This window comes from Pelmatolapia mariae, linkage group LG12, assembly GCF_036321145.2.
Source record: "Pelmatolapia mariae isolate MD_Pm_ZW linkage group LG12, Pm_UMD_F_2, whole genome shotgun sequence".
NCBI lineage: Eukaryota > Metazoa > Chordata > Actinopteri > Cichliformes > Cichlidae > Pelmatolapia > Pelmatolapia mariae.
This window is the reverse complement of record NC_086237.1, coordinates 13,256,874-13,269,544: the sequence shown is the minus strand read 5'-3', so window position 1 is coordinate 13,269,544 and position 12,671 is coordinate 13,256,874. Positions and strand designations below refer to the sequence as shown.

General features: G+C 41.2%; 1 protein-coding gene across 1 annotated transcript in view; it reads left to right on the top strand.

Annotated features, from left to right (window-relative positions):
- The window catches only part of piwil2 (piwi-like RNA-mediated gene silencing 2), a 31,986-nt gene extending 19,558 nt beyond the window's left edge, over positions 1-12,428 (top strand). The window contains exons 18-24 of the mRNA XM_063489987.1: positions 2,749-2,850; positions 2,993-3,109; positions 9,008-9,096; positions 9,733-9,838; positions 10,043-10,296; positions 10,812-10,919; positions 12,223-12,428. Coding sequence (XP_063346057.1) covers positions 2,749-2,850; positions 2,993-3,109; positions 9,008-9,096; positions 9,733-9,838; positions 10,043-10,296; positions 10,812-10,919; positions 12,223-12,379 — 933 coding nt within the window. The 3' untranslated portion in view covers positions 12,380-12,428. The remainder of the gene's footprint in view (positions 1-2,748; positions 2,851-2,992; positions 3,110-9,007; positions 9,097-9,732; positions 9,839-10,042; positions 10,297-10,811; positions 10,920-12,222) is intronic.
- The last annotated feature ends 243 nt before the right edge of the window (positions 12,429-12,671 follow it).

The window sequence follows — 12,671 nt, the reverse complement described above, 5'->3', positions numbered from 1 at the left end:
TCATCGTAGTCTAAGGAGCTTGGAAAGAAAAGCGTCTGGACTTCTTTAAGTTGCTTGAAGACGTTTCACCTCTCATCCGAGAAGCTTCTTCAGTTCTAAGGTCAAATGGCCGGGAGTCCCAGATTTAAACCCAGTGGGAGTATCCCCCCAAAGAGGGACAAAGGACCCCCTGGTGATCCTCTATTCACATGAGCCAAGGTGTGAAAGCGGGTGTGGGACCTAATCAGCCAGGGTTTCGGGTGTGCCCATTGTGAAACCTGGCCCCACATTGTCATGTGAATTCCTGAGGTCAGATGGCCCAGGATGTGAGTGGGCCTAAGAGGCACAGAAAAGAAGATCAGACACCAGCGAGGGAGGATAAGAAAGACAGACGCAACAACGTTGTCATCCCCTATGTAGCCGGTGTATCAGAGAAACTCAGGAGAGTTTTCTCCAAGCACGACATCCCAGTGTACTTCAGACCCAGCAACACACTCAGACAGAAACTGGTTCACCCGAAAGACAAAACTCCAAAACACAGACTTAACAACGTGGTTTATGCTGTACAGTGCAGCGAGGAATGCCCAGACCTCTACATTGGAGAGACCAAACAGCCACTTCACAAGCGCATGGCACAACATAGAAGAGCCACCTCCACAGGACAAGACTCAGCAGTCCATCTGCATCTTAAGGATAAAGGTCACTCTTTCGAGGATGCCAATGTTCACATTTTGGACAGAGAGGACAGATGGTTTGAAAGAGGAGTGAAAGAGGCCATCTATGTCCACTGTGAGCGACCATCTTTGAACAGAGGCGGTGGTTTACGACACCAACTGTCTGCCATCTATAATCCAGTTTTGAGTTCCCTCCCCAGACGCCTTAATGCCCACTCACATCCTGGGCCATCTGACCTCAGGAATTCACATGACAATGTGGGGCCAGGTTTCACAATGGGCACACCCGAAACCCTGGCTGATTAGGTCCCACACCCGCTTTCACACCTTGGCTCATGTGAATAGAGGATCACCAGGGGGTCCTTTGTCCCTCTTTGGGGGGATACTCCCACTGGGTTTAAATCTGGGACTCCCGGCCATTTGACCTTAGAACTGAAGAAGCTTCTCGGATGAGAGGTGAAACGTCTTCAAGCAACTTAAAGAAGTCCAGACGCTTTTCTTTCCAAGCTCCTTAGACGACAACCCCTTATAGTTTATTCCAGTTCAAAGAAAAGGTTTGTGTATCCTTTGGCGTTACCAGAACTTGTGAAGTTATTGCATATGATGGACAAATAAAGTGTAACAGACAAGCAGTTGTACTTTCCGTGTCTTTATCAAATACATCAAACACCAACTTTTTCTTGCCTAGTGCACACACTCACCAGCCACTTTGTGAAGTACCCCTGTTCAGCTGATTGGCTTATTAATTATTTACTTTAACAATCACATAGCAGCACCTGAGTCCATGGTCATTTTGATCATCTCTGCATACTTAAATGGCCTACTGAAGTTCAAACTGAGCACTAGAATGCGGAAGAAAGGTAACTTAAGGGACTTTGACCATGGTGAATGTCAAGAGATTTATTCTAAAAGACACTTCTTCAGCTGAGAGTCTAAGAGTGAAGACACACACATGCTGCAGATTTTACTTGCAAGGGCGGTCACAGAGCACTCACACGAGAGTGGGGGCCCTGTGATCAGCGCTCTGTTCTTGCACTTGTCTTTATTTATACACAAGAAAAGTAATACAATAATGAATACATTTGTTTAGTGGAATGTTGATACGTGTGTGTGTGTGTGTGTGTGAGATTGTGGGAAGCAGCTCCTTTTCCTGGTAGGGAGTCAGAACTGCTTGTTCAGCTCTTACTATCGCTTTGGGAACTGATAAAAGAGAACAGAACAAGTAACAACAGTCTAAGACATCAAAAGGTTATTATGCAGTATTCTATCATAATTAAACTTATATCATTAAAAGCTTATACTGACTACTAAGTACAATTTTCCATTGACAGTGAAGTTGTTGTTGTTGGCGCCAGACAGACTTGTCTGAATATTTGTGAAACTGTTGATCTATCGGGATTTTCCCACACAAACATCTCATGTGTTTATAGAGAATAGTCTGAAGGAGAGAAAATATCTGGTGAGCAGCAGTTCTCTGGGTGAATGCCAGAGTAGAATTGTCTGACTGCTTCTAGCTGATAAAAATGCAGGAGTCACTTAAATAACCATTTGTTACAACCAAGCTGTGCAGAAGAGCATCTTTGAATGCACAACATTTTGAACTCTAGTAGATGGGCTGCATCAACCAAAGACCACATTGGGTCCTACTCCTGTCTGCTAAGAACGGGAGCTACAGTTTGCACAGGCTTACCAAAATTGGAAAACAGAAGATTGGAAAAATGTTGCCTGTTATCAGTTTCTGCTGCAACATTGAGATGGTAGGGTCCAAATTTGGCAAAAGCACAGCATCCCTCATGTCTGGTGTCAGCTGTTAATAGCGATGGTGGTGTAACAGTGTGGTGGATATTTTCTTTGCACAGTTCGGACTGCTTTCCAACTGAGAATCATTTTATTCCCATCCCTTAATGACCATCCTGCACCCATCTTTTGATGACTGCTTCCACCTTAAAACGTTCAAATTTATCAAAGAGAACAGTGCCTTGTCTGGTGTATCTTTCCTGTATTTTTACCTCTTTGTCATTACCAGTGAATGCTGAGATGTTTGGTGGATGTTGTTTAAGATCACTATACTCAAGCTTTTCACTTCTGTGTGCAGCCCAATTTGCAGCTTGTAGTTTGCATCATTTTTGGCAACAGAGATGATCTCTACAGTGCCATCAAGAAGCTGTGCTGTGTTAAAAATCCCATCCCATCCCAGGTTTGTGATGTTTGTGCTCTTCTTTCAGCATTAGAGGAAAGGAATGAAATGTTTAGAACTTAACAAATGCATAAATTAGTAATTTTGAAAATATTTTCTTCCAAAAAGAAAGTTTGTTTCACTCTCGCCTATTTGTCATTAGGCCATCAATGTCCGCACAATTTCCCAGCAACAGAAGTTGAAGAGTGTGGCACAGAAGATACTTCTGCAGATGAACAGCAAGTTAGGAGGAGAGCTGTGGACTGTCAATGTTCCTCTGGTAAGTGTCATGACACACAAGATGACAGTAGCTGAACAGTTTAATATCAGAAGTGGAGTAATTTGGATTGTTAGAATATTTCCTCAGATCGATTAAAAAATTATTTGGGGCTCCTTTACCATGAATCACTACATCAGCATTGTGGTGTGGCTTGGAGGCGATCAGCTCACGGGCCTGCTGAGGTGTTATTGAGGACCAGGTTACTTTGACAGTGGTTTGCAGCTCCTCTCTATTTCTGGATTGGGTGTTTCTCATCTTCTTCTTGACAATACCGTACAGATTCTCTGTGAGGTTTCGGTCATATCAGCACAAAAGCGAGCCTTTTTAGCAGTGACCTCCTGTGGCCTAACCTCCTTGTGCAGCATGTCAGTAACATCTGAATATCAATCAGGCTTTAGGAAAAATCACAGTACTATCACAGCTGCAATGAGTGTAGTAAATGATATTACTGTTGCACTTGATAAGAAACAGCACTGTGCATCCCTTTTTATTGATTTGTCAAAAGCATTTGACACTGTTGATCATTGTATTTTAAAACTTAGACTCCTCCAGTCAGGACTCTCTGAGAGAGCAGTGGCATGATTCTCAAACTACCTCAGTAATCGGTCTCAGTGCATAAAATCCGACGGTCTATGTTGTGAATTTGTTACAGTGCACAACGGAGTGCCACAGGGCTCTGTATTAGGCCCCCTTCTATTTATCATTTACATAAACAATCTTGGTCTAAATGTGCCAGATGCAAACATGCACTTCTATGCTGATGACACAGTTATTTACAGCTGTGGTTCAACTCTTGTCCAAGCCATTGACTCCTTGCAGAAAGCCTTTTTTGCTGTCCAGCACTCATTACTTCAGCTTCAACTTGTTCTCAATGCAGACAAAACAAAGCTCATGTTGTTTTCTAAATATGGGCCCAAACAATCCCATCAGTAACCACTCTTGAAGGTAATAAAATCTAGTTGGTTTACACGTATAAATATCTGGGTATCTTGATTGATGACTCGCTCACCTTCAAACCACATGTAGAGAATCTTGTGAAAAATCTGAAGTTAAAACTGAGATTTTATTTTCAAAATAAGTTGTGTTTCTCTTTTAATACAAAGAAGCGGCTTGTTGCTGCAACATTTTTGCCTGTGCTGGATTATGGGGATATTCTATATATGAATGCTTCTGCTCAATGTCTTTGAATGGTTGATACTGTGTATCGTGCTTCTCTGAGGTTCATCACTAACCGTAAATCTCAGACTCACCACTGTGAGTGTACTCTCAGGTAGGGTGGCCTGCTTTGGAAAGTCGGAGGAACTCTCATTTATACAGTTTTATATATAAGGCAATACTTGGGTTGCTACCTTCTTATATATGTTCCCTGCTTGCAATGAAGCATGCTGGTCTGCATGGTTACTTGTTGCTTTCTGTTCCATTTGCCCAAACTGAATTTGGTAAAAGAGCTTCTGTCCATTTAGCACCCTTGGCTTGGAACAAACTGCAGAACGACTAGAAAAAGACTGAATTCATTTCATTAAGTGCTTTCAAATCTAAACTAAGAATCCTTGAGGCCAAGTCGATAACATGTAACTGTTTCAATTAGATTAATTGTCATTTTAACTGATTTTTTTTTTACATTTTTATTTGAATTTTACTGAATTTTATTTTTTATTTTTGCATGTGTGTTGTTGCTGCCTGTGTTTAATTGAGTAATTTCTGTAACTGTGAGACACCCGCTGCTGCCTATCTTGGCCAGGTCTCCCTTGAAAAGGAGGTTTTTAATCTCAATGGGATCTTCCTGGTTAAATAAAGGTTAAAGAAAAGAAAGAAAAGAACATCTGTCAGATCAGCAGTCTTTCCCATGATTGCTGTTGCGCGTACTCTACTAGACCAAGATATACATGCCATTTATACTGTTTGAATTCTCAGTGGGCTTAAAGTTTACACTCTGGTGAAGTATCCATGTGTGAAATGATGTCTCGTTCAGGTGACCTCAGTTTTCAGGCAAAGAATGTTGCTAATTTGTATATCTTGCCAGCTGAAGCAACACCAGGTCATAATGTTTTTCTCACAGGGTTGTATGGTGGGCTTTAGTCATAATAATGGCAATATCTTAGATTCATACAATACCTGTTCAAGGGACTCAAGGTGGCTTTACCCAAAAAAGAATCAAAGGCTTCAGTGAACGGGAGTGATGGGATCACTTCATCTAACATTCTTCTCACCCTGATGGGCCTATCACTATGAGCAGGTTAAATCTGAGACATGACTTTTGAAAAATTGCTCCAGAGTAGTGCTGGGCGATATATCGATTTTTTTAAAAAATATCAATATATTTTTATACAAGACATAAGATGTGACAATATCGTTTGTATCGATATAGTCTATGTTGCGTTATAATTACACTTGTGGAGCCGCTATTTTGCCTCTCTCTCGTCTGGGTTTGTCTGCCCCGCCTCTCTCCCTCACTGAACACAAACCCCCTCCCCCATCGCTACACCTCCAGTTGGCGACAAGATGGACACAGGAGCTAGCGAAGAGGAGCTCGTCGGAAAAAAAACCAATGGCTCAATTATTTGGAGATGGTTCGGGTTCAAAGTGTCAGATGAGCAGCAGAATAATGTATTCTGTAGAGAATGTCGAAAAAGCGTCGCAACGAAAGGTTCGAGCACTACTAATCTTTTCCACCATTTACAACTGCGCCATAAAGTGCAGTATGAAGAGTGTGTGAAACTGCGTGCTGTAGCCCAGACCGCAAAGTCTTCCGAGGTTCCTGCCGTGAAACAGACCACCTTACAACACTCATATACTCGTGCTGTGCCATATGATACAAAAAGTGAGAAGTGGGGGGAAATTACTAAAGCAGTGGCCTATCATATTGCTAAAGACATGGTCCCCATCTCAACTGTGGAACAAGAGGGCTTTATACAGCTGCTAAAAACTCTTGACCGAAGATACCAGTTACCTAGCCGGAAATACTTCACCAGAGAAGCACTGCCAAAAATGTATACTGAAGTTAGACAGAGTCTCGCTGCCCAGCTCACCAAAGTGTCTCACTTCGCACTGACCACCGACATGTGGTCCAGCAGGACGTGCGAGCCATATATGAGTGTGACTATACATTTCATGGAAGACTGGGAACTGAAAACTGCCTGTCTCCAGACCAGCTACTTTCCTCAAGAGCACACCGGAGAGCATATAGCTGAAGCCCTGCAGGATGTGCTCAAAACCTGGAAGCTCAATCCAACGGGACTGGTTGCTATAACAACTGACAACGGGGCTAATATTGTCAAGGCGGTTCAACTGAACAAGTGGCCGAGGATCCAGTGTTTTGGTCACAGGCTTCATCTGGCCATTGGTGAGTGCAATACTGAATTTGTTGATTTGGAAAAAAAAATGCTAATAAATGAAAAGTGTATAGAGTCACTTGCAGAGCTAAACATGCCTATGGACCACAAGACAAATATTTTTATAAGTCATAGCCAGCATATACATCTATCACTTAGAAATCGAAAGTTAGTTGAATAAATAAATAAACTATCCCTATTAAATCCAATAAACGTATTGGGGTGTATTTGTGCTTGTATTAGATTGAGTTGTGACACTAAATGAGGACCACAGCTGAGACAAGACAGGGATACATTTTTAAATACATAGTGAGATTAAAAGGTGTATAAAAAAAAAAAAAAAAAAGTTCCAATCATTTGCTGGTGATTTTACCAAGATAGTTTAACTAGAACCATTTCTAGGTTATACAATACACGACACATTTTGCAAATATTGTGAAGTCTTATGCATCACATTCTATACAACTGAGATGGATATTAATTTGCCTTTGAGTGATTTGCATCTTAACATAACAATTAAAGTGATTTTAAAAGTTTGTATTTTGTGTGTCACAGGACATGCTATGGATGATGCCCGCATTACCCGGGCTATTTCTCTGTGTAAGAAAGTCGTCAGCAGCTTCTCCTACAGCTGGAGGAAGAGAAGAGAGCTGGCTGAAGTGCAAATACAGCTGGGTCTTCCAAGTCACCAGCTACTCACAGAGGCAACAACTCGCTGGGGATCAAGGCTTGTCATGATAGAGAGGGTTCTGGAGCAGGAAAGAACACTTTCTAAAGTCCTCTCTGTCGACATGAAAACCAGACCTCTAGTCCCTACTTGGCAGGATATAGAGGTCCTGGAAGCAGTTCAGAAAGCTCTCAAACACTGTCAGGACTTCACTGATGCACTTTCAGGAGAGAAGTATGTGACCCTGTCATATGTCAGACCTGTGCTACACGTGTTTAACACTAGTCTCCTGGCACCTGGAGAGGAGGATAGTGAGCTGTGTAAATCCATCAAGACCCGCATTGTGGATTACCTCAACAATAAATATGCAGATCCATCCACCAGTGACCTGTTGGACATGGCGTCTTTTGTGGATCCACGGTTCAGGGCGAAATACATCCCAAGTGAGAAGATTAATGCACTAAAACATAAACTCATCTTGGAGGCAGAGTCTCTGCTCAGCTATCAGGGTACGTGTTTGTCTGAGCTGACTGATCCAGCCGTGCCTGAGTCTGCAGACCGTGAAGAAGCAGCAGTAGGACACACAGCTAAGAAAAAGAGATCACTGGCAAGCTTCTTCCAGCACAGCACAGCCACCAACACTGGTTTCACAAAAAGGGAGGCAATCGAAAATGAATTTTCTAGCTACCTGTTGTCAGTTTGTGTAGAGAGTGATGCTGACCCTCTCAAATAGTGGAAGGAACATGAAGTTGCCTATCCAGCACTGAGCCTCCTGGCCAAGAAATACCTTTGTGTGCCAGCTACCAGCTCCCCTTCTGAAAGGATTTTTAGTTGCAGTGGAAACATTGTAACCTGCCACAGGGCATCCTTGAAGCCTGATAATGTTGACAGATTAGTTTTCCTAGCACAAAATCTGTAAGCTGTACAGTTGTTGGCCTTGCCAATTGTTTGTGTTCTTTCGATATTGTTATTGTCATTGGAGATTTGCACAAAGACCCACTGACCAAAGAATGGAATTTTGTTAATTTCATTCAATCTGTTTACATGTTTTGTTTTTTGCACAAAGTACCAGATGATTGTTCAGGAATACACACAAAGAAGCACTTTAGAAAACTTTACTTCAGTGTAAGCACTTTTTAAAGAGCAAGTTGCCTTTGTTATTTTAGATCTGCATCTATTTAGTTTACATTTTACATTTAGTTTACAATTTTTAGCTTTTTGTTATGTATGAAAAGAAAAAAAATGGAGCATTATTATTTAATAAATGCTGACAATTTATTTTTGACAATTCTTTCATGTACATCTACAGTTGTATCTTAATAAAAGTTACATGTGTGACATCTGGGACAAGTACCTTTGACCAAGAACTCTCTTTTTGTTCTTACTTTATGGGATTAAAAAAAATATCGAAATATATATCTTATATCGCCATCCAGCTAAAAAATATCGAGATATGAATTTTGATCCATATCGCCCAGCTCTATTCCAGAGTCCAGTTTTTATGATCCCTGCAAATTGAAACTGAATGAGAACACTGATTTTTAACTGAGGCGATTGAGGCTTGCAGTTCTTTGGATGATGTTCGGGGGGGGGGTGAAGGTTCAGTCTTCCAATTTTTATGTATTTGTATATTGACATATTTACACTCAGCATGTTTAATTAGAGTCCTGAAATATTAGAAATGGCCTTGTAACCCAGTCTGATCGATGTCAACGTCTATGTTTCTCACTTGTTCACTTGAGTTCCTTTAGACTGTGGCATCATGTGTTGTCTGTGATTGCCCTGCCATATGTATTTTAATTGAGAAGTGCCATCGTAACATCATTACAGAGCTGTTTTGGTTTGTGGAAATCAGAACTTTTAACATGGGAACATGATAAACCTGTCTCCCCTGAACAGAAAAACCTGATGGTAGTTGGAGTTGATGTCCACCACGACCCCAGCAAGTCTCATCAGTCAGTTATGGGGTTTGTCGCGAGCGTGAACAGGTAAACTTCCCTTACCATAGGGGCGATCGTGGCTCAAGAGTTGGGAGTTCGTCTTGTAATCGGAAGGTTGCCGGTTCGAGCACCAACTTCGACAGTCTCAGTCGTTGTGTCCTTGGGCAAGACACTTCACCCGTTGCCTACTGGTGGTGGTCAGAGGGCCCGGTGGCGCCAGTGTCCGGCAGCCTCGCCTCCGTCAGTGCGCCCCAGGGCAGCTGTGGCTATAATGTAGCTTGTCATCACCAGTGTATGAATGGGTGGATGACTGAATGTAGTGTAAAGTGCTTTGGGGTCCATAGGGACTAAGTAAAGCGCTATACAAATACAGGCCATTACCATTTTTCCCTGTTTTTGTCTAGTCGTTCTTTAGATTTCATATTTTCTCCATAGTTGAATTATTACATACATTTAATGTGAAGCACACAAAAAAGTGTTAGTGTGCACAAAACACTGACTTCACATTACTAGACAATGCAAAGCAATGCTGTGACTCACTTTTTTCAAGCATTTTTGCATCACCTTGACAAATAAACCTTTTCATGTCTTTGCATATGAGTGCACAAATGAGAAATTATTTGACCTTGAATTGGTGAGATGCACTATGCATGCGTCCTAACAGCAGCGTGTTGTTGCCTACAGCTCATTGACCCGCTGGTACTCCAGAGTAATTTTCCAGACCCCCAATGAGGAACTGATCCATGGCTTCAGGGTTTGCTTACTGGCTGCACTGCAGAAATACTATGAGGTACAAATGCATTTCAGAAATGTGTTCTGATTCAGTACTCCTCTCTGTAAACCACCACTAATTCTCACCTATCAGTGAACGCAGTATAATAAAAATAACAGTGTAGTTTGTTTCTGGGTGTTATCAAGTTTTGCTGGGTTTAATGCATTTTCATTTACTGTATTAAATTTGTATAACTTTACTTTGATTACGCATGTCTAACAGGTAAACCACAACTTGCCAGAAAAGATTGTGGTGTACAGAGATGGTGTCTCAGACGGCCAGCTTAAAATGGTGGAGCAGTACGAGATCCCACAGTTGATCAAATGCTTTGAGACTTTCCCCAGCTACGAGCCCAAGCTGGTCTTCATCGTGGTACAAAAGCGCATTAACACCACTCTCTACTCCTGGGCTGCAAACAGCTTTGGCACTCCCCCTCCTGGAACTGTCGTGGATCACACCCTCACTCAGAAAGATTGGTTAGTCCAGGGCGGGGGGATAACAGCAAGTGGTTTGATTCCAATTGGAAGGATTGTAGGATGTCAGTTTGTTTCTGAGGCAGCATTTTATAAATGTGAGAAATGATTACAAAATGTGTAAACACAGTGCTGCTGTTAAAGATGAGAGGCCTGCTTCCTGCTTTTGTGTGTGTGTGTGTGTGTTTGCTTTTTGTTGCTTTTTTTTTTTTTTTTAGTCTGAGTCCAGCCTTAGGGCACAGGTGACCTGCTTTAATAGTCTACACTGGCAGCTCAGTTTAAAGGCGATGATGCTAATGTGAATCTCAGTGCTGTTCCAGAAGCTGCACTAGTAAACAGCATTTCATGAAAATATCTTGTAAAAATACACGAGAGAGAAATGTGAATTTAAACATGTGCACAGCAAAACTGCTACGACAGAATGTACTGGCAGCTGTAGCAGATGTGTACTTTGATGAGGAAATGTTTCGATTGTGTAAAGTTTCCCAAACCGAAGTGATTGTTTCCCCCATGCTCAGGGTGGACTTCTACCTGATGGCACATCACATTCGTCAGGGCTGCGGACTTCCGACACACTACATCTCTTTATACAACACGGCAAACCTCACACCAGACCATTTGCAAAGGTATGATCCAGTTTCCTTTCCACTAAGCAATATCTGGATTTAATATTTGATAATTACAAGAATTATGAGGTTGTTTTTTAGGTCATCACTGTAGCTGTAAGAACAAGAGCCTTTATCAAACCACTAAAACAGAGTATTGAAAATCTTTGGGGCGGTCTTCCTTCTGTCTAAAGGGGAAAATACACAAAAGTACTCACAAGCTTACTCCATTTGGTTTGTAAATATATCATCTCCCATAAGCTGCTTGTTTTTTGTTTTGGTTTTTTACATTTTCTTTAAATATATTACATTTCATGATCAAATCTCCAGTTAGTGTTTCCTGAATACGATGTAACATTAAAGTTGACGTCTGTATGATGTCTGTTTAGTTTGAGCAGCTCATGAAGAAAAGTAAAGATAGTCGCACAGAACTGTGCAGAGCATCTGTCATAACAAAACAGCATTGTATCTGACTAAGAGCCATAGGGTCTGTCATAATTCAGTATATAATCATAATCTTTATATGGTTTGCAAAATAACTCTGCTACACAGTGAGTCTGTGATGCTCTGTTATACAGCTGTGTACGATACACAGTGAAGAAGAAAAATGTAGCCCTATGTATGTAAAAATCTCAAAGTGTGTGTTTATTCACTGTATTATGTTGTGTACATGTCATTCAGATTTGTCTATCAGTATAATTTCTAAGATCTCCAATAAGTTTATAGCGTCACCATGAGGTGTCATAAATAGTGACTCTGGTTTGTCAGTTCAGAGCTGATATTTGTTTTAATAAAAAGAGATTTTTGGTGCCAATCATGTCCCAAGATGTAGCAAAATCGTACATTTTGATATCAAAATTTTGTCCAACCTCCAGTTGTCAGTAAGACGCACAATCAAACATCAACTTCTACTGTTTAGTTTGGACCTGTATCCCCCAACTGGTCTTGGCAGATGGCTGAGCCTCCCTGAGCCTAGTACTGCCAAAAGGTTTCTTCCTGCTGAAAGGAAGAAACCTTCCTGTTGCCAGTGTAGTAGACCATACATGCAAACACACAAATGGAGTAGAAGTGAGTAGAGATTGTGTGTCAGGAGTTTGAGTGCTTCTGTACACATTTATATCTTGGAACTGTACTCGGTGCAATTTCAAGTAATTAACAACCACCCCCCTTTTATTTTAAGCCTCACTGGTATTTACCTCGGGTCTATTGTTTTCCAAAGTATTGCTGTGATTTCTTTTTTGTGTATCTTCCACACAAATTGGGATTTATTGTGAATGTGTGTACAGTTCAAAAACACTTCATTGTTGATTTGGTGTCTTGCCAGGTTGACTTTCAAGATGTGCCATTTGTACTGGAACTGGCCCGGCACCATTCGTGTTCCAGCACCCTGCAAATATGCCCACAAACTGGCTTTCCTGTCTGGCCAGTACCTCCACTCAGAGCCGGCCATCCAGCTCTCAGACAAGCTCTTCTTCCTTTGAGTTATTCTTTGCCTTGATGCAGACAGCAGTTACCTGTTTTTAATGACAACTCATTTACTTTAGTGAGGGATTCATTAATAACCTAGAATATAGTTGCACACATATTAAAATAATTATAATCATCAGTGTTATTTTAAGAGTTTTTTTCATTTCAAGGTCAGTTCAGTTATTAAAAAAAAGAAAGAAAAGTGGTTTAAGTTTAGGAAGTTTTACTGGGTTTTCACATTTTTCCTTTTAGTAATTACGTTCGATAATGCAGCAGTGTTCTTAATGTTTGCACCAATCCAGCTTT